We start from the raw sequence: 23,206 nt of genomic DNA, 5'->3' as shown, positions 1-23,206 counted from the left end.
TCAATACATTTTCACACTGAATATCAGATGCCATGAAATTCTATGTCCTCCTTTCCCAAGAGAACATGAAATTGATCTTTAAATTAAAGTATTCATTATTCTTGACTATAAAATTTATGGTGACCTCTGTAGTCACAGGTAAGTTTGATAGAGGAGTAGGTTATGTGACCTGTCTTTTCCTCCAATAAATACTCCTTCCTTAGAGAGCCTGGCCTCAAGTCCCAATCCTCTCCCATATATATAGTAATAGTAAATAGTAAATTTTAATAATAATAGTAGCAGTAAGTAGTAATAGTAATAGTAATAGTAAAAGCACCTTACCAAACCTGTAATTCTTGCTGCTAGAGAGGCCATAACTGGTGAATTGTTGAAGCTTAGAGATTCTAAGCTATAGAAGGGCTTCAAGTCCATCATGTGTCTGAACTAAGACTAGCACCAATATAATGAACTCTTGGGAACAGAGGGCCACTAGGTTCCTAAAGGGAAGTGGTGAACTGGCACAGGTCATAAACTGAGCAAAACTTCCCTGATCCTCAATAATCAGATCCAGTTGGTTAAGAGACATTGCATTTCCCATACTGGTGAGATTAGTAGACTAAGTAGCAAAAAATAATTTAAAAAAACCTCAATGAATATTTTAAAAATGAAAGGGATCTAATCATATTATAATCATTTTATGGTTGAATGGGAAGGGATTGCCCTTCTGTTATATTATAATTGCTCAGTAACACTCATTTTTTAAAATATCAAAAGACTATACATTTTAGAGTTAGATGTTAGAGACCATCCCGTTTAATGCTTTCATGTTATGGAAGCCCAGAGAGGTAGAGGGAGATAGCCCAGATAGAAAAGATATTCTGACTCCAAAGTTAGTGATTTTTCTATCACTTCTCAAAATTAAAAATTTCTTTGATAACATCCTAGATATAATGTCCAGTAGAGTCCATCAAGGATGTATAGCTCTAGCCTGTTTAACATTTTTTTCAATATTTTGGTTAGAGACTGAAAGGCACAAGTATTAGATCTATAGAAGACATGAAGTTTGAGAGCCCTAGGGAACATATGGAGAGCAGTTGGCACAGGGAAATGATATAATGTATGCCAAAGTCAGGAACAGAAAATTTGACCAGTTAGACCTATAATATATCTAATAAAATAAAATCTAATAGGAATAAATTTCTTACACTAGGGTTCAAAAATTAGACTTGACAAATACAAGATGGTAGAAATATGTTTAGATATTAGTTTGTCTGAAAATTATCTGGGATCATAAGTTCAAAATGAATCAATATAAATAGTCCCTAGGAGCTGGGATCCATTGAGATGCATAGTTCCCAGAAATATGGCCATAGCTGTACTCTGAACCAATCAGCTCACATATCTCTAGTGACCACAAGCAAAGAAGAGTTATGAACCTAGAAAAATGTCCAAAGGATAGCAACCAGTATTGGAAAGAGCCTCAATTCTTGCCATGTGACAATAAATTGAAGGAAATGGGAATGTTTAAACTAAAGAAGACAATACTCAGGGGAACACAATAGCTAATCACTTATTTGAAGGTCTGCCAAGTGGAAGAAGGATTGATCTTGTTCTGTTTGGAACTAGGGAACAGAGAAAGGAACAACCCATGGAAGTTCTTGAGACAAATTTAGGCTTGATAAAGGGAAGAACCTCAAGAAAATGGGTTCGCCTTCATCCTAGGTCTTCACTTAGGGACTGGATATACCACTTTTTGGGTATGTAATAATGGAGCTTATTTTTGAAGTAAGGATGGGATTGCGTGGCCATTGAGGTCCCTTTCAACTCTAAAATCTGTGATTCTGTAATTCAAAGAAGCAGTTAGATAATGGATAGAGTGCCAGAACTAGAGTCAGGAAAACCTGAATTAAAATCCAGCCTCAGACACTTCTGAGATAACCACAAGGCAGTCATTTAAACCTCTGTTTGCCTCGGTTTCTTCATCTGTAAAATGGACATAATTATAGTACCTACCTCCCAGAATTGTTTTGAGGATACAATGAGATCATAATTATAAAGCACTTAGCACAGTACCTGATAAATAAAAGCACTACATCAATGATCATAGAATTTTAGTCTTAAGTGTTCATAGAAATTATCTAGTCCCACTGTTGTAGAGGGCTGGAACTCTGGAGAAGTATACTTGAAACAAGGATACTTACAACAAGGTGTTAACTCAGTGTGATTGATGAGATAATGGTTCTCTAGTTCATACATATTCAGTATGCTGTAATGATGCAATTGTAATGGGGTATTTAAGGGTTGAGAGAACTGGGGACACAGTCAAGTCAGAGTGAACAGACTGTGAAGGAAACATACTGTGAAGGAGACAATAAAGACTTTAGACTCTATTCATGACCAGCCTCGTGGTGGCCCTCTTGTCTTCATCACTTTTCTACCTAAAGACCAAGGAATCTGACTGATCCCAGGGTCCTCCAGAAAGCTAGCCGAACATCACAATCTATGGCTAAAACAGACTGTTGGGGCAAAAGTACATCTATTGACCCTGAAAGATGGCTTTTATTATACTATTAATCACACAAACACACACACACACATATTGCTTTTTACTTTCTCAGCCAACTTGCATGAACTTGTCACAAGCTTCTTGTGGATGCCATGAATTATCACCTACCTCCCTACCACCAAAACACATTGCAGTCTAGGCGCACCAGAATCCAAGGGGGCTTTCGAGTTCTATAGATAGGGTATAATAAAGTGCCTGCTGCTTCTGTTGTGTGACTACTGCCAGGTGTCTTGCCAGCAGAATTAGAACAGCTTGTAGTTCTAATTTAAGTGGAATATGATGTAATTATATGTTAAATTCATTTGACCCACCCATAGGAAATCAGCCCAGATCCCTCTTTAATATGGCCCTCTTCTCAGCCTCACCCAGTTTCAGGGTCCTATTGGGATAGGTGACTATTAAAATTCATAGCTTTGAACTCCCCACAGATATATCTCTTTATTCTTCATCAAGTCAGATAATACTTAAATTCAAAGCAAAGACATTTAATTAAAAGAGATTGGCAAGGTATTTATAAGGAATTAAGTTTCAAATGGTTTCTTTGATCATTCCCAAATACTATATGCCAATATCACACTTATATAATAATAAACAATTATTGAACGAATTGGGGCTAGAACTAGGCCATAACCCAGGGTGGTAAAATAAAGCTTTGCCTTAGGGCACTGAAATTTAAATTGTACTGCAATTTAGAATACACCAATTATACTTACCCTCCTTCAGTTTCCAATTGTAGGGAACTAGTCAATCCCAGATCATTCCTTATGAATCCCCAATGTAGTAACTATAGAGGGTTATTTCATGGAAAGGTATTAAGGGAATCTATTACAGCACAAGTATTGCTAATGCTATTTACTTGGCACAGTAACTTGAACATCAGCAGTAACTTTCTCAATACTACAATCAAGTCTATTTCTGTGCTAATAGAAGTATAGTCTTGATATGGCTGTGACTTTTCCTCTATGTCTCAAATTCCTCTTACCCATTTCTTTTGGAAGACTCCCAGAAACTTTTTTTTTTTTTTTTTTTTTTGCTGAGGCAATTAGGGTTAAGTGACTTTTCCAGGATCACACACCAAGGAAATGTTAAGTGTCTGAGGTCAGATTTGAACTCAGCTCCTCCTGACTTCAGGTCTGGTACTCTATCCACTGGGCCACCTAGCTGCCCCAGCTCCCATATACTTTTAAACTGTGAACACTAGAAGCACATCATCCCATCTGAAACTACTCTGGATAATGTTGCTGTGTTTCAGAATCCATATACAAGTTGCTTAGAAGTGTATTTCAAAGAGAATTTCCTTCAATAAGCTGGGATCTCTCAACTCCATGTTTTAAGGAAACATGGGATTTGTACACAGATATACCTTCCTACTTTTTCCCACTCAAAACAAAATTTATAATTCCTGCAAATTATACCAGGTATCCTGTAAACTTAAACCATAAATACTCATAAATTGGCATATAATATACTAAAAATGAAGGGAGGAACCATGTTATTGCATTATCTGAAAGGGAAAGTGTTTATTTTTTAACTGAATCTATTCATTTTTGGTTTTGTTCATTTGTTTGTTTAGCAAGTTCTTGCCTGTGACATCCTGTTGCAGTCATGGCGCCCAAAAAGAAGACTGTCAAAAAGAACAAAGCAGAGGTGAATGAGATGACGATAATTGTAGAAGACAGCCCACTCAATAAACTGAATGCTTTAAACAGTTTCCTAGAAGGAGGCAATGGATTGAACTGTATCTCATCTGAAGTGAGCGATGCCTCCTATGGACCCAACCTCTTGGAAGGATTAAGCAAAATGAGGCAGGAGAACTTCCTCTGCGACTTAATCATTGGCACCAAAACCAAATCCTTCAATGTGCACAAGTCAGTGATGGCCTCCTGTAGTGATTATTTTTACAACATATTAAAGAAGGACCCTGGCACTCAAAGAGTCGATCTCAATGATGTGTCACCAGTTGGCCTGGCTACTGTGATTGCATATGCCTATACTGGAAAGCTGACTCTTTCCTTGTACACAATAGGAAGCATCATTTCTGCTGCTGCCTACCTTCAGATCCACACCCTCGTGAAGATGTGCAGTGACTTTCTGATACGAGAAATCAATGTTGAGAATTGTATGTATGTTGCTAACATAGCAGAAACCTATAACTTAAAAACCACTAAAGCAGCTGCCCAGAAATTTATCCGGGATAACTTCATCGAGTTTGCAGAAACTGACCAGTTCCTAAAACTTACTTTTGAACAGATCAATGAACTCCTGGTAGATGACGACCTGCAGCTGCCTTCTGAGGTAGTCGCATTCCAAATTGCAACCAAATGGTTAGAATTTGACCAAAAGAGAGTAAAGTATGCTGCTGATCTCTTGAGCAACATTCGCTTTGGTACCATTTCCGCTCAAGATCTAGTCAACTATGTTCAATCTGTACCCAGGATGATGCAAGATGCAGATTGTCACAAGCTTCTTGTGGATGCCATGAATTATCACCTCCTTCCCTACCACCAAAACACATTGCAGTCTAGGCGCACCAGAATCCGAGGGGGCTTTCGAGTTCTAGTCACTGTTGGGGGGCGGCCTGCTCTCACTGAAAAGTCCCTTAGTAGAGACGTCTTGTACAGGGACCCTGAGAATGGATGGAGCAAGCTTACAGAAATGCCTGCCAAGAGTTTTAATCAGTGTGTGACTGTGATGGATGGATTTCTGTATGTGGCTGGGGGAGAAGACCAGAATGATGCAAGGAACCAAGCCAAGCATGCAGTCAACAATTTCTGCAGGTAAATGATCTTTCATTATGAAATGAAAAGGTTAATATTGTAGATAAATAGTCCTTACATAGGAATTTGCTATGCCATGTCTGGCTTATCTCAATTCATAAAATCAGAGAATGAAAGACATTGGACAATAGAACAGGTAAGTTTTTTTTGTTTTGTTTTTTTGCTGAGGCAATTGGGGTTAAGTGACTTGCCCAGGGTCACATAGCTAGGACGTGTTAAGTATCTGAAACAGATTTGAACTCAGTCATCCTGACTTTTTTAAGTGTGCAGTAAATAATTTAATTGCTTAGGTGTAGGACTATGTCTTGCTTAAAATGGTCAGGGTTAGCTGAAATCTTTTAGGTGTAAGCTAAATGCTTTATTTAAGCTACATGTTGATAATCCAAGTGCACTTTCCAGTACACTTACCATGTTATGATTTTTCTCCTCTTTTTGGTGCTCTATCCACTGTGCTACCTGAACACATTAACTAATACATTAAGAAGATAACTCCTGATATGTTGTTTTTGTTGTTGTTTTAAAATACAGCCTCCCACTCCATCAGATCTATAGCTGATACATCCATTAGAACATAGTAAGTGCTTACTAAATGTTTAAATCACAAGAAGAGCAAATCATATGTGAATAGTGGTAGCTTTATAAAACCAAGAGGAATTATTGAAACAAGAGAGGGAGAAAGGATTTTCAAAAGGAATATAGGAATATAGGGAAGAAGCATCCTAGGTGAGCCCATCTGGGGACAGTTGATATTTCCTAGAAGACTTTATAACCCGAATTCTTGTTGTTAGAAATTGTTAGTAACCATACAAATGGAGATTCTTCCAAAGCTGAATACAGATTGCATTCTTAGGTAATGAGAGAAAATAGGCAATAACTTTAGGCACAGAATGTCACTGTGCTTCTAGTAAGGGAATGAGAATTCCAGGTCCTAAACCTACTGTGCAAGTTTGTGGGGAGTCCTAGGAATTCATGATGTTTTCCTAGGGATTCTATTGGTTTTATGTGACTGGGATTGATAGATCTAGCAGAGAGATACCATGGGAAGGGACAAAGCCAATATCAGAACTTAAACTATCAGAAATAATGAGTTGCTCTTCAGGCCTACTTAACTTATACAAGAAGTATCTTTGCTGATCTGTTTTCCTTCCCATATGGTAGTAACTACAAAAGAAGAAACCATTCTATTTGAAAAATATTTTTGTTCTTTCTATTTCTTTATGGTTTTAATAAACATTTGTACTCTGTATACAGAGTTTTATAAAGGGATTATATGGGGCAAAGATGAATGTGAATAATAATTTCTATACCCATACCAGTTTTGTGCCAGTTAGTCCTACACAGGTATGCAAAAAAGGGAATTTTGGTGCATATTATGCAAGCAGTTACATATTTGCTCTGATTAAAGACCAGAAAAGATGTCTTAAAACCAAATAGCCTTACATACTAAGAAAAAAAAATTTTATTCTCTCTTTTTAAGGTTTATGATAGCAAAATCAAACTAGTTGAAAGGCCAGGGCACAATAAGAGGCACAGGAAGTATGCAAAGTCCTGAGACTGAAAAATGATACACTCCAAGAAAAGTCTTCCTTCTTGATGGGAACAGGATTGATAATTACCAATGAATGGGTGGATATTTGTAGGAACACAAAATTAATGGTGAAAGTGTCTTCCTTCTTTCCACTGCCCATAAATATCCAATATCTTCCTGAAACCTTACAAACATCCCTCTCTGAAATATCTAAGTTACTGTAGATGAAGATAACTGGACATCTACTTTTGTCAGAGCTCTTTTCCAAGGTGTTGACCTGAGGAAAGCCAGTCTCTGTTGGCAACCAATGAGAAAAGAGATCTGTTGAGTAATACCCCTAAGATTATATATATGTATACACATATATATGTATATACACATATATACATATATATACAATATATATATAAGGTTATATATATACATATGTATGTATATACACATATATACATATATACACATATATACATATATATGTATATATATATACACATACATATATATATATATAAACAATAACAACAACATTTCTCATACCTAGTCATTGATGAAATGGATAAAGCATTGAATTAGTAGTAAAAAGTTGTTCAATTGTTTTTCCATCGTGTTGGATTCTGTGAATCAGACCCATTGGGGGTTTTTTTGGCAAAAATACTGGGCTATTTCCTACTGATAACAAAAAGCCTTAGATTTAAATCCCAGTTCTGCTAGTTATAAAATGAAGTGATTGGATTACATTATCTTTGAGGTACCTTGCTACTCTAAATTCTATGAAGTTTTTTGGGGGGAGGCAAAAGGGGGGGTCGTTGTTTACTTGTTTTTGCTCTCTTTACTAGCTATGAATTGGTTGTCACGATTTGTTTTAATGATATGGGGAGTGGACCATAAGGAAAGAAGTCGACACAATGGATTCTTTTCCTAATCTCTTTTTCATGGATATTGAACCAGCAAGGTTTAAAAATTAGCTTAAATTTCTCAGGAACAACAGAGAAGAGTAAGACAACAATTTTTTTTTAACATTTTCAGATACGACCCACGTTTTAACACTTGGATACACCTGGCAAGCATGAACCAGAAACGCACTCATTTCAGCCTCAACGTGTTCAATGGGCTTCTTTTTGCAGTAGGTGGACGCAACTCAGAAGGCTGCCTATCTTCCATTGAATGTTACGTGCCTTCCACAAATCAGTGGCAGATGAAGAAGTCTCTGGAAGTGGCAAGATGCTGCCACGCCAGTGCTGTTGTCGATGGCAAGATCCTAGTGACGGGAGGCTACATCAATAGCGCTTATTCCCGTTCAGTGTGTATGTATGACCCTGCTAACGATGACTGGCAAGATAAGTCTATCCTTAGCACTCCAAGAGGCTGGCACTGCGCCATCTCTCTCAGTGAGAGGGTCTATGTGATGGGGGGGAGCCAGGTAGGGCCCAGAGGGGAAAGGGTGGATGTGATCCCGGTCGAGTGCTACAATCCTTATACAAGTCAGTGGAGTTACGTAGCTCCTCTTCAGACTGGAGTCAGCACAGCCGGGGCTTCAATACTCAATGGTAGGATTTACTTGGTGGGAGGCTGGAATGAAATAGAAAAGAAATACAAGAAGTGCGTCCAGTGCTTCAATCCCGACCTTAACGAATGGATTGAGGACGATGAGTTGCCAGAAGCAACTGTGGGAGTATCATGCTGTACTATTTCTATGCCTAACAATATGGCCCGGGAATCTAGGGCTAGCTCAGTGTCCTCTGTACCAGTCAGCATTTAAATGTAGTGAGAATGAAGAGAAAAGATGCAATTGAATAGCTATGTTATTAATCCTTTGGCCATAAAAAATAACCACAAAATACAGTACATAAACTTCCCCTATCATGATTGTATTTTAAAATATAATAGTGAGCCAAGTAGGAGGTAGAGGCAGAGAAGTAGAGTCCGAGGTACTGGGTTTACAAACCAGCTTGGCTACTTACCTGCCCGTATGGTCTTGGGCCAGCCATTGAATTCACCTGAGATCCGGGTCTCAGTTTCCTCAGATCTAAAATGACGGGGTTTGGGTAAGGTGAGCGGGAAGGGAATGAGCACCTCCAGTGTGCCAGGCATTATGCTATATGCTTTATACAAATCATCTGATTCGATTCGATTCAATTCAATAAACATTTATTCAGCACCTGCTTTGTGTCAGGCACTGTGATGTGGTTTTACAAATATCTCATCCGAATTTCTATTCTATACTATTTAATAAACACTTGTTAAGCGGCTGCTGTTTGCTGGGCACTGAACTAAAGGCCCAGGATACCAAAAGATGCAAAATAATCCCTGCCCTTTTATGATCTAAATAATGGATAGTAACAGGGACCCGCAATTTCCCTGTCAAGATATTTCAAAATCTCGAATGTCACTTAATCTACTGATTAGTTGATTCCGGTGACTGATTCCGGACCTCATTTACAATTGGAATTTGAACAAAAAACCAAAAACAAAAGCAGGGTTTCAGCCAAAGTACTAAAGAGGAAGCAGTTCCCAAAATGGCCACTGGGAGGCAGATATGTCTAGATTTATTGCTGTTTCTGGAACTGAATTTTCCAATTCAGTTCTGACTTTACATTAAAGTTCAGGAATAATTTTGCTCACCTATACCTGCATAGAATTGGTCCACTTCTAAATATTTTAAAATACTTCATTTATTTGTATGCATATTTTATACTATCACGCAATACTTTGTTGCACATTAGATAGAAAAAAAATGTTTAATTACCACAGGATTCCCATGGAAGCAAGGAATTCAATCCTGCACAAAAGTTACTCTGGGATTTTCCCCTCTTCATTCTAAACAATTTCAGTTGTGCATATGGTATTTACATGTCTATTTATTTATTTATTTTGGAAGATTTATGTGTCCCCTTATCTCTCTGTCCTTTTCCCAGCTATTTCTGGAAAAACTTGAGGAAATTTGGTCATAACTTAACAATGCAATTTTATATTCCTAAATAATGGATATCTTGCCAGTCTATGTCTAAAAAAAAAAAAAAAACAACCAAAAACCATCAGGATCCATTACCTATTCTTCAAAATGGGGTCTGCCTTATTCAAGGTTAACCAGACAAAATCATAGATAAGTTTTGACTTTGAAGTTCTGGTTTGTCTTTATGAATTCTTTCCTTCATTTGTTGGCCTGAGGCACTACTTCTTCCCAAATTCAGGCAAGTACAGTTTCTTCTCAACTAGCAAAACCTGCCTCAGAAAAAGGATCCAATATCAGCCAATTACAAGTCATTTTGAATTTGTCAAAGAAACAATGTGAGATAGTGACTGGAGAGACAGATTTAGACCCAGAAAAGCCTGGGTTCAAGTTTCACTTCTGAAACATACTGGTCTGGAAAAGTCACTTAACTTCTCAGTGCTAGAGTCCATTCTCCAAATCTATAAGTTCTAGAGAATATTTACTGGAGCTGGTTGAAAGATCCCTTCCCATGGAGTTTCCTATACAATTAAATATATTCCTTTACAATGAAATAACAAATCCAATCCCTGGCCCCATGAATTTGACAGTACAATACTTATAAAATGAGAAGTTTTTATACTCCCACAACAAGGTTTAAAAAGCATGCCCACTATGTGACTATCCACTTGTAACCTGACTTTCCATTTATGGATCCTTGACAGCAAGATTCTTTAGCATTATAAATATATGTATTTTTAAGAAATAATATTTTAAAAGTGTGATTTATTGTCTTCTTACATTCTGTACCACATATGACTGCCAACTTTGCTATCCCTAGTTTGTATGATGGCAAGACCCTAAATCACATGATTACTGAGTCTTAAAAAAAAAAAAGTTTTAAATTTACTACTTATATGAAAAACTTTATTTTATAGGGTTTTTTCCCTTTTGCTGTTTAAACACATTGACCTCTTTTTTACATATATGAAAAAATGAATACAATTTTTAGGCTCTTTGGGTTTTGATGCACAAAGCTTAGCAATTCAAAGGATTTCCATATGAATCACAGAATTTGAGAACTGGAAGGGGCCTCAGCAGCCATCTAGGCTAACCTATAACTAAAAGGAATTAACAGTATAATGTAACTGACAGGTGGTCATCCAGCCTCTGTTCAAAGACCACATGAGGCAAAACATTCCTCTTTTAAGCAGTTATAATTGCTAGAAAGTTTTTTCTTGACATCAATCCTAAATTTTTCTTTCTGTAACTCCTACCTATTGCTTCTGTTTCTGCTCTCTGGGGCCAAGAATAATTCTAATCCCCCTCCAAATATGCCAACAGTACAAATATTTAAACATAACAATCACTGTTCCTACTGAGTCTTCTCTTCTTCAGGCTAAATATCCTAAAGTCTATTGACTAGTTTTCAAAATATGGATTCGAGGCCATTCACGGTCTTGCTTGTCCTTCTCTGGACACTTCAGCTTATCAATGCCCTTAAAGTAACAGTGGTGTCGTTCTTAAATTCTAGTTTTAGCAGTGAAATGCTATTCATTCCCTTTTGAATCTCTAGTATGATTGCTCCATTTGTTTTCTGAGTGCAAGGACAAACATGATATTTCTAAAGAAATATTAAGATTATCCTTGTCCGTTTTAAAACATCTCCCTAGTTACTTCTGCTTCAAATTAGCTTTGTGAATCAATGTAGAAAGTGTTTATTGTATATAATCTCATTTTCTTATACGATTGCCAAATTCTAAATCATTCAAGGGACAAATTGTAATCAATTGATATACATTTTCTTATTGTTCACTGTTCAGGTTGGAATGTGTTCAGAATTCTACTTTCATTGTTTTCAAAAGAAAATGTCTTCTTCAATTATGAGCTATGTGTAATAAAAAAAAGCAAAAAATACTCAGGGTTATATGTGAGGTATATGAAAAATTCTAATTGTATTTTCATTGATCTCTGTCCTACCTTACATTGGATTATTGCTAGAAATTTGGACATTTCTTAGTTGTTGTCATTTTTCTTAATTTATTGACCTGGGAAAACAGATTTATACTTTGCATATTCATGGGTCTTTGTAATGTTGTTCCTTTATGGCATTCAAATCTCTCAACATTTAATTATATCACCTGAAGAGGGGTCTGTGATTTTTAAAATAGTCTAAATTCAGAAAGGATATAACCAACTAAGTCTATTGGCTCTGGTTCTCCCCTCAAATATAGCAGCCCTGGGAAACTTTTCCAAACACAATTCCCCATGACTTCAAAGAGAAGTTCTGCTCCCTTGGCAACTTGGCTGCCAGGGCTGAGTTATAAAACAACATGAAAATCAGGCTTGTTGAGCAAGCTAAGTATCTAAAATGCTTTAAAATCACAGATGGCTCATACTATGTCAACATTTCTGCTTAGCAGTAATGGCAGTGGTGGAAGAAATGGGGATTTTATGAAGTTAGCACAGTGGTTGGCATATTAAAAAGCAAAAAACAATGGGGCATATTAAAACGAGGACATGCCACAATGATGGTTTCTGAGTAACACTTTATAAATGGTCACTAGAGGGAACTAGGGGTACTCTGAAATGGATGCAAAATAGCAATGACCTGAGCAACAGTGTTTCCAAATTCAACAAAGGTATATGAATCCTTCACACTAAGCTGGAATATATTATTAGTGTAAGGATATCTAGCATTTATATAGTATTTTAAAGTTTTTTATAGTCTCAATTGATCCTCAAAATAATATTAAGGTAAGTGTTGTTATTATTATTATTATTCCCACTTTATAGACAAGGAATCTAAGACTCAAGAGAGATTAAAGGACTTACCAAGGTCACAAAAAGAGTAAATGTCTGAGACAGAATCTTCGTCAGTCCAAATCCAGTGTACTACATACTGTGCTATCTTAGATCACAGTTATAGGGCAGTGAAAAACTGGCTACATACAGAAACAATATGGTACAGAAAAAGAAAGAACACAGGCTCTTGTGTCAGAAGACTCCTCTGATGCTTATTTCATGATCTTTTAGAAAAGTCTACTATGTGGTCCTCAGATTCCTCATCTATAAAATTAGAAGATTGGACTAGATGGCTTCCTTCTAGCTCTAGACTTGCAATTCTCCAAAGTTGGGATAGTGAGCATGTGATTTCTTTGGTATAGGAAGCTCCCATGTGAGGATATTACTTCTACCATTAAAGACTGGCCTTTTCCCACAACTTTAAGTCATAAAGAATTGTGTCTGGAAAGCAGAGGGGAATACTAGCTGACTTACCCAGAGCTTTACATCCAGAATGTGTCAAAGGTGGAGTTTGTACCAAAGTCTTTCACTACAACTTCACAATCCTACAAATTAGACTGGAAAAAATGTCCTCTCTATTCTTATCTGCATCCTTTACTGAAGAAATCATTTCAAAGCATTGTGAGATTCCTAAATATAGACCTAAATTCACCTCTTGGAAAAAAATATCACTAATGATTGCTTTAAAATCTATATGAGAACAGACCATCTCTGTGCATGAATGAGGTCAGAGCAACTAAACAAAACTAGAATAACATTTAATTTAGAGACCTCAAAGAGTTGCTGTCAACCTCATAATTGCTCCCTGGGGAATTCTGGGCCTTGCCATCTGCCCCATAGCTAAACTTTGCTTGATATGTTGTTTCCCTCAATTTGAATGCAGGCTCCTTGAGAGCAGGGACTATCTAGCCTTTTTTGTTTGCACCCTTCAGAACTTAGCACATTGCTTGGCACATAGTGAATGTCTGATCAGTATTTTTTCAATCAAACATTCATGCAATCAATCAAGTGGGTTAAGCATCTCAAAGTTCCAGATTTCTTACCTAAGCTCCATAAATAGCACTTTCAAAAGATCTTAGAAAGGAAGAAACAGTAAAATCAATGATATGGTGGTTCTTACTAGAACTCTAAACCAAATCCATCCTAATCCAACGTAATCAACATCTATCTCTCAAGTTAACAAACATTTATTAACCCCTTGTCACATGCTAGAGACACAAACACCCCATGTCCACTCTAATTTCTACTCCCCTTCCTCTTATTAACTAATGCCTGATTGGATAAGTGGTTAGAGTTTACTGACAAATGTCTAGGATCACTCTTCAGATAAACATCATAGCTGGAAAACCAGTAATCAACCTTAAGCACCACCAACCAAATGCTATAACTTATTTGGAGCTCAACTTATTTATTAGCTTCACAAACAAGTTCTTCCCTCAGATACTTTCAGTCAGTGAATTCTCATATTCACAGCCCATAGATTTCACTTTTCAAAAAAGTTATTTCAACACAACCCATAATAGCTGCTGTAAGGAGATTATGTAGTCTATCCTAGAATTCTTGATGCATCCAGTGACAGGTATTTATGTAAAATATGAGTGTACTCCTGACAGACTCAGAGGTAGTATCTTGTTAAGATAGGAAAAGCTGCTAAATGAATGCATGCTAAGAGGATTTCCCTAGTTCTTGCCAATAGAGAAAGATCCCACTAACTTATAGGGATCCTTGCATACAAAAGAAGTTCATGGCCTTGGAATAAAACAAGAGGCATGTCTTGTAAGGTTGTTGCCATCTTAGAAGGGGATAAGAAGAAATGGTGAAAGGAGAATTCTTTCACGTGTAAATATGTGATAATGGATTAGTTTGTGGGAAAGATCTGGCAGTTGGTTTCCGTGGTGAAAACTGAGATACACTTGAGTTGGATAAGCCATATTAAAATACTAATCCCCCAATTTACAAATTTCCAGTATGAAGACTCAGAAAGCATCCATAGTTGTGCTTTGTAGTTTCCCAGTATATTATTATCTTGTATCTTGCTTCAACAAGTAGGTTGCTGAAATCAAGACAATTATGAATTGGAATAACTACTGGCTTAATTCACTCAGAGTGAGGAGGAAATTGTGTAAATTGAATGTTCAGGTTTTGAAAGCTATAATACAGAACCCCTTAGGAGAAAGCAAGTTAACATTTGTCATTGTTTCTTTGTGCTTTGTTTTTTGAAAGATATATAAAGATGTAAAGCAGAAAATGTATGTGTTTTACTTATTAGATGATAAGTGGGGGAGAAGCACACATTTTTAGTACAGTGTTCTTCAGGATGATTTGAAAGATTCTCTTTGAAGTTTTCTTTTCTTTTTCTTTTTTTAAAAAAAATTTCCCAACTAAAAACTGCTCCATTTTAGTTATGACTTAACCCTTCATTCAGTTATGTTGTCAGGTGTTAAGGGGCCAATCAGTCATTCTTTCTTATGAAAAACACTTGCTTATATGTTAGGAAAATGGGCAGTTTGTGTTTGGAGTAACATTTGAGTAAATACACTGAAAACAACATTATTTGACATACAAAGAATAAAATTCAAGCTCTTCTTTTTATGACCGGATGGGAAATGGAAGAAAGAAACTACTATCCTGAAGCATGGGAAATGACCAGAATCAAGGGACTAATGAATTCTATACATTTTTAGTAATACTATTTAATATCTATGTACGTTCCTTGGGTCAATTGGATTCAACAAAAATTTATTAAGCAGCCAGACTAAGGGGATATATGTGAATGAGGAAGTGGGAAATGATTCTAGAAGGAGGGGGGATACTGAAGATTAGATGTGGACAAAGATAAAGTTAAATCCTTACCCTCAAGGATATAATTAGGGAGATGAGATGGGTATATATATGGTTAACCAAGTAGAATAGAATGTGTACAATGTGCTACATGGAATTCCAAAAGAAAGAGAAAGATTTGGTGCTAAGGCTTTTTTTTTTTTTTAAGTGAAAGGTGTTGGCCAAAGTCATTGAATGAAGTGTTTTTGTTTTGTTTTGGGGTTTTGCTCCACTGTATTAAAGAATGATTGTGAGTTTTGATGTGGTCAGTGATTTCAGAGTCACTTCATTTTAGGTTCTGATTAGAAAATGATAAAATGTTATAAGTTGATTGAGGTTATAAGAAGAGAAAGGATAATATGGTAAAAATTGTGTGAATTAATGCTACCAAATGCATTTGTAAATATGAATGTAAATAAATAATTCCCTAGAAATGTGCAAGTATAAACAGATCAATTCTTCACTTTCTGTACTGGCCAATTACTTCTTTAAAATTCAGAAAAGTGCCTAGAAGAAACAAACCATTTCAACTGTATGTAGTTATTTTTTTCTAGCTATATCTAAATCAATTCATGTAACTTCCTCTTTGAATCTGCCTGGATTTAGGGGAATAAAAATCTCTGCTAGACTAATAAAGTTTACCAAACTCCAGAATAAATATGAATGACCTTCCAAAATGTTAGATGTGTATACCTGAAATAAAATTAATTTATTTGGTAAATCTTCACAAACATGTCTATTTTTATATGACTCTGGTACTACAAAATAAAATTTATGCAATATTACATAACTTTTTCATCATCATTAAAGTTATGTTCAATAAGAACTGAAAAAATGAGGCACATTCTGATTTTATTTATTTGGTAATAAGGAATTTTTGTCTCTGGTATCATTGAAAATGAAACAAAAAAAAAAAACACAAGAATTCAGGAGTAATTGAAGTGCTACAATAAAAGCTGGAAAAGTTTGGCAAATAGTATATTAACTTTGAAAAATAAATAAGTTACTCAGTGGTCAACCTTATCACTCAAACTCTCAGTGCCCTAGACAATTCTGAAAATAGAAATCACAGGCCAGATACACATTAAGATTGGTATTATATCTTCCTGTCTATTGGTCTGAAAACACAGTCCAAAGAAAGCATCAACAGTAATTTGCAATGGAAATATCAAACAAAAAGTATTGTTGGAAACATCCAATAGGATGATCTTCTTTAAGTGTTAAGATTCCGTTCCCAACTGTACAGTGATCACAAGCAGTGGGGTAAAATAAGATGAGGACTGATTTTGAAGTCAGAAGACCAGATCTACCACACTGTCTCTATAACCTTGAACAAATCACTTCTCTAAGGCTCAGTTTCCTTATCTATTAAATCAGAAGATGGGACTAAATGGCCTCTATCATCCCTTTCAGGACAGCTGGGTGTCACAATGGATAAAGTGCCAGACTGGAGTCAGAAGGAACTGAGTTTAAATCGAGCCTCAGACAAAAAGCTCTGTGACCTTCGGCAAATCAATTAACCTTATTTACCTCACTTTCCTCATCTGTAAAATGAGCTGGAGAAGGAAATGGCAAACTACTTCAGTATCTTTCCAAGAAAACCTAAATGGGATCACCAAGAGTCAGATAATCTAAAAAAGCAACTGAACAACAAAATTATCTCTTTCAGCTTAAAATCTATAAATATTTATAATGGACTCTCCTTTTCAAAAAGGATGATTATACTGTTATGTAAAATCATAGATCAAGAGCTGGAGGGGACCTTTTCATGTAAATCGTAAATGGCAGTGAAATAATTTAAACCTGGTATTCAAAACCCAGATCAATAATGCTTTCCACTCCACTGTTCTATCTCCTATTTCAAGTCCTCATACAAATGTCATCCATCAATCACACATTTGTTAAATATCTGTTAAGTACCAGACTATAACAGGAGCTGGGGTTGTTACAATGACAAACATTAAATAGACACTGCCTTTAAGGAGCTCACATTCAAATAGAGGAAATAAGTTGCATATATACATACACACACACATTTATGTATGTGTGTATATAAAATAAATATAAGATTATATTTTATAGGGTAATTCTCCAAAGAACTCTTTATATAGAAAGTAGCCAGTAAGCTGAACTTAATTCCATGAATTCAGAAACAGGGGAGGGATTACAGAGAAAGGAAAAAGAATAAACATTAATATTCCATATGTCAAGCACTGTGCTAAGCACTTTTACAAATATTATCCCTCTTGATCCTCACAACAACCCTGAGAGGTAGGTGCTATTATCATTATTATTCCTGTTTTACAGTTAAGGAAACTAGGCAAACAGTGGTTTGTTTTGGTTTTTTTAATGATTTGCCAAGGTTGTCTAGTTCATTAAGTATCTGAGTCTGGATTTCAACTCTTCCTGATTCCAGACTCAGGGTTCTGTATGACATGTAATTTTGAGGAAGTTACTTCTCCTGTTTCAGCCTCAGTTTCTTCATCTATGTAGCACAAGCTCTAGAAGGATTTTCCCAATGCCCAGTCTGACTCATGAGCTAGATTTCTAGAGCATAATTAGCTTTGAGGGATGGAGAATAACTTTCCTAGCACTATAATTTACATGCCTCCACCAGAATCTTTCCCTCATGATTATTAGTTGATATCTATTAGTTAAATAAATTTAATTAACTTTTGCAAAGGAATATTTACTAGGGGGTAGGGTAAGAAGATAGTTGAAAACATCCAGTCAAATGTCTATGAAACACACTGGTGGTATGGTGGTTAGAGTGTTGGCACTGAACCTGAATTCAAATCCAGACTCAAACACTTACTAGCTGTATAACCCTGAGCAAATCCTTTATTTACCTCAGTTTCTTAATAATAGCATCTATCTCCTGAGTTTGCTGTAAAGATCAAATGAATTAGTATTTGTAAAAGTGCTTATTTAGTATAGTACCTGGAATTGTTATTGTTAATTGTCCATTTTCAAAGAGGACCAATGACATCACAGGGTAATGTTTGGGTACATATATAAATTGGAATTAAGTATGAGAGACAGTTGAACAAAATTGTTAGCCTCCCTTTCTCTTCCAAAGTCAATGAAGTCTGGTGGCAAGACAAAAGTCAAGAAGACTGCCAATTGCTCATAATGCAGTAGATGACCTTGGTGTCTTTAATATATGATCAAGCCCTAAGCCCTCCACAGAACCTGCTTCAGCCACCTTCATGGTTGATGTAACAAATTGTTCCATCTATCCATTCCTCTGGAAGGAAATCCTCAAATGAATATTGTAACTTTTCTCATGGGTTCTTTATAGAATTTTGAACTTACCTTTCCTGTGTGTCTAGTTTGTCCTTAGCTTCCAATAAATTATTGGAAACCAACTATTCTAGGATACTACTGGGACTAGAACGTTGATGGGAAAACCTAAAGGAACTAATCTTCTAAAGTTCGTGTGGTCCTTCAGGTAAGAGAGGAGAATCATATGGATGTGGAGGACAAGTTTGCTCTCCCCTCTCCCAAATGATTTCTTAGGGAAATGAATACAGTAAATAAAAGAGATCCATTTCCCCATTATTGTTATACATTGATTGTGAGGAAATTTTCCAAGTAAATGGATACCCTAAAAATAGCACCAGATGGAATAATGATCAAGAAGTTCAATAAACAACTGTAGATAGTAATTTCATTACTATCAGTTTGCGCAGTTACTCAGAACTGCACAAAAAGTCAGCCAGAAGTCCACTAGCAATAGGAAAGGGAACGCTGATATTGTCCACATTCACGCAAACAACCTGGCTTTGTCAATACAGCTGTGTTTACCCAATGGGCAGCTATATTTATAGTTGATTTGAGCCTAGATCTTCTGAAGAGGATGTATATTTCATGGCCATGACAGATGGTTCTAACTGGAACTGGCAAGCCTCATACTTAGGATTCAAATATATAAATGCATTAGTTATACTGTATTTATTTACTAAGCACTCTTTATATCAATAATCCTTGAATTGAATTTCTTGCTTCAAACTTTTGAGTGTCATACAAACCCATTTAACAAATGGGTTAATTAGTTAATTGATTTTAACAATAAAAGATTAGAATTGGAGATTTAAAACCAGAGAGAATGTTTCCAACTGAGATAGCTGCCTAAATTCCTACTCTAGAAAAAAAAAAATGAAACCCTAAGAATAGCACTACATGGAGTAATAATCAAATTCAATAAGCAACTTTAATAAGTAACTTCATTCATGTCAGAACAAAATACAAAAAATCAGGCAGAATCTCACAGGCAATAGGAAAAGGAACCTGCCATAGAAATTATTTGTTCAGATTCAAACCAACAAGCTGGTGAGTTCTTAGCAAAGACGTGGGATTGACTGAAATAAACAGCATGGACCTTAGATGCAATCAAGAGCAGTACTGATCATTTTGATTTAGTTGCTTTGATGAAGTAGTCAGATCAGGACAGCCCAAGCCTTTGGCCTCCAAAGTCCCCAGTAATCTCTTTGGAGACATTAATACCGAGGTCCTGAATATTCAGTATTCTGAATCTGAAATCTTCAAGGCTGCTTAACAACCATGAGAGGTAGGATCAGTATGTGACTTTGTCTGTTTCTCTGACTCTTTCTGCTTCTCCATTGTTCCTTTCAGAAAAAAATGAGGATCATCCTCCAATCTCTTTTTTTTCCATACTAATGTTTTCTCCATTCCTCTTCTCATTCAGCTTCTCAAAACCTCAGAATAAAATCAAATGTGACCAACTACCTCACCCAGAAATATAGCAGAGATTGAACCTGGACCTGGAACAAAGCTCCAAATACAGGAACTAAGGCTAGAGATAAGGGCAAACCAAAGAAGACAATGTAAAGAATTATTGTAAATGCAAGTTACTCCAAACATCCAAGCAGAAGAGAGTAACTCCATAACAACTGTTATAAGAAAGTATGAGTTTTCCATAAGAACTACATCAATGTCTAAAAGAAATGAAATGAGCCAAGAAAAACAAAAGATCTATAGGAAATAATTAGAAGAAAACTAAACATCTTAGAAGGGAAAATGATAAACCTTAAATAATAGACTCCCAGAAATTTAGAATAGACCAAAAATAAATTAATAGTTCACAAGACAACTTAGAACAAAATAAATTTTTTAAAAGTATAAGAAATTATAAATGAAAATAGAAATGGAAGTTGAAGTAAAACCTGGAAAGAATCTACCACTTGTCTCCTTAAAGAAACTACCTCATAAGGAAAAGTTCCAAGTATATCACAGTCAAAATTCAAAGCTTCTATGTCAAAGAAAAATATAGTAAACATTTGGTACCAAAGCATCAGAGTCAAAAGAACAGAAAATCTGGTTTCTTATTCTATAAAAGAAAAAAAACCTTGGAAAACAATATTTCAAAAGGCAAAAGAGAGAGACTTAAAACCAAAAATTAGTACCCAGCAAAGCTGAGTGTAATTCTCTGGGTTATGTGAAAAGAAGAACAGGAAGAAGAGACCTTTAATGGAACAGAGAATGTGTAAGCATTTCCGATTTTTTTTTAAAGGCCACTTGAAATACAAACAGAATTCAGAATAGTAAATGTATTAGAACAATTGAAAGAGATTATATGAAAATAATATATAAAATAATTGAACTTTTATTAAAGAGAGAAGAAACAAGTATATCTTCAGAAATCTAATATTTTCAAAGAATAATTGAGTTAAATCAGAAAAACAGAAATCTTGGGAGTAGATTGATTTTATTCTGAAGTTTTGAGAAGCTGAATGAGAAGAGGAATGGAGAAAACATTAGTATGGAAAGAAAAGAGATTGGAGGATGATTCTCATTTTTTTCTGAAAGGAACAATGGAGAGGCAGAAAGAGTCAGAGAAACAGACAAAGACAGAGACAGAGAAACAGAGACAGAGACAGAGTCAGAAGTAGAGATAGTCATAAAGAAAACACAGAGAGAGACACAGAGACAGAGAAAGAGAAACAGAGGGAAACAGACAAACAGAAGAACAGAAAGAAAGACAGAGAGCGACAGAGAGAGAGAGACATGGGGAGACATAAAGAAGAAAAAGAGAGGAGAGAGAGAGAGAGAGAGAGAGAGAGAGAGAGAGAGAGAGAGAGAGATTGAGAGAAGAGACGGACAGAGACAGAGACAGACATTGGGAGGCAGAGACATAAAGAGACAGAAAGACGGAGAGAGACCAAGACAGAGACACAGGGAAACAGACACACACATAGATAGAGATAGAGAGAGACAGAGACAGAAAGTTAGGTATAGAAATATATAAAATTGAACAGAGAAACAAGTAGGGTTGAGAGTCAGGATAATATTAGGAAGAGAATTGTCACAAGAAAAAGTAATTCCTAATTCTAAAGGGGGAACTGAAGATGAGACATTAAGTGACTTTTCCAAGATCACACAGATAGTATAAATCTGACAGAATCAAGATTTGAACCCACATCCTTTAATCAAAAATCAACATTCCTATAATTATATCCCACTGTTATAGTCAGAACCATGAGAAATGAGGTGGGATAGAAATGCATTTTGTGTAAGATTCTATTCTCTTACAAGGTCTTAAGTTTTTTGTGTGACTTGGCTCTCTTTGACAATCTGGTGAAGCTTGCAGATCCCTCCTCAGAATAACAGTTTTAAATGTATAAGAAAAATACATACAATTATAAAGAAAATCAATTATACTAAAATATAATTATCAAAATATTTTAAAAATTAGTTTGCAGAGCCCAGGCTAAGACTCCTTGGCTAAGACCATAAACCACTGGATTTTCAATTTAAATCTGGAAGCCATTTCCAGAATTCATCTAGCATATTACAATTCTCAATTCCCCCCCCCTCTTTTTTTTCAGGAAACAAGAGGTGAATAATTTATCCAAGATCATACAAGTAATAAGTAGCAAAACTGGGATTTGAACCCAGTTCCCTTGGATCCAAAATCTGGTTCTTTTTCCACTGCATCACCTTATAAGAAGTAAAAGAATAAATCTAAATAATTATGGTACACCATATCACAAAAATGGGGCCACAAGTGGCATAATGGATAAAGTAGAGCTCAGAATCAGGAAGACTTATCTTCCTAAGTTCATATCCAGCCTCACACACTTACTAACTGTGTAACTCTGGGCAAGTCACTTCACCCTGTTTGACTCAGTTACCTCATCAGTAAAATAAACTAGAGAAGGAAATGGAAAACTATTCCAGTATTTTTGCCAAAAAAATCCAAATGGGATCACAGAGAATAAGACATGATCAAAAATGACTGAAATATTACATAAATCCATGAAAGCAGCAAAAGAAAAAAAATGTAAAAATTCTGAATAAGATAGTTAATAATCAGGTAAATGAATGAAGTAAATTCAACTTGCTCTCTAAAACTGAAATTTGTGAACTTATCATTATTATCATTATTTTGCTGAGACAATTGGGGTTAAGGAAGTGTTAAGTGTCTGAGGCCAGATTTAAACTCAGGTCCTTCTGACTTCAGGGCTGGTTCTCTCTCCACTTTACCACCTAGCTGCCACTATGAACTTGTTTTTAAATAAATCTCCTATCCTCCAGAAGGGTCCAGAATTCCAAAAAGAAGTTCTAAATATTCTAAAGAATGAGTCGAAATCCAGCATCCCTTATATCAAGCATCTGAACATTAAATCAAATTTTTCAGCATTTGCTTCCAATTTGTTTCTTCACATCTGAGCAAGAATCAACTATGATAAGCATTTAACGTAAGAAGCATTGGCTACCCTTCAGAAGGGCCAGCCAAGTTTTCATTTAGTCAGTCTAATTTAAGTACCAGTAACATAGCT

At 35.8% G+C, this 23,206-nt stretch overlaps 1 protein-coding gene across 1 annotated transcript in view; it reads left to right on the top strand.

Moving 5' to 3' along the window:
- The window catches only part of KLHL31 (kelch like family member 31), a 31,791-nt gene extending 15,656 nt beyond the window's left edge, over nucleotides 1–16,135 (top strand). Inside the window, exons 2-3 of the mRNA XM_051997165.1 lie at nucleotides 4,119–5,322; nucleotides 7,877–16,135. Of these exons, the coding sequence (XP_051853125.1) occupies nucleotides 4,151–5,322; nucleotides 7,877–8,609 (1,905 nt within the window). The 5' untranslated portion in view covers nucleotides 4,119–4,150 and the 3' untranslated portion in view covers nucleotides 8,610–16,135. The remainder of the gene's footprint in view (nucleotides 1–4,118; nucleotides 5,323–7,876) is intronic.
- The last annotated feature ends 7,071 nt before the right edge of the window (nucleotides 16,136–23,206 follow it).

The sequence above is a fragment of the Antechinus flavipes genome, chromosome 4 (assembly GCF_016432865.1).
Source record: "Antechinus flavipes isolate AdamAnt ecotype Samford, QLD, Australia chromosome 4, AdamAnt_v2, whole genome shotgun sequence".
Lineage (NCBI taxonomy): Eukaryota > Metazoa > Chordata > Mammalia > Dasyuromorphia > Dasyuridae > Antechinus > Antechinus flavipes.
Note: the sequence above shows the minus strand (reverse complement) of the source record. Positions and strands in the feature narration are given on the sequence as shown.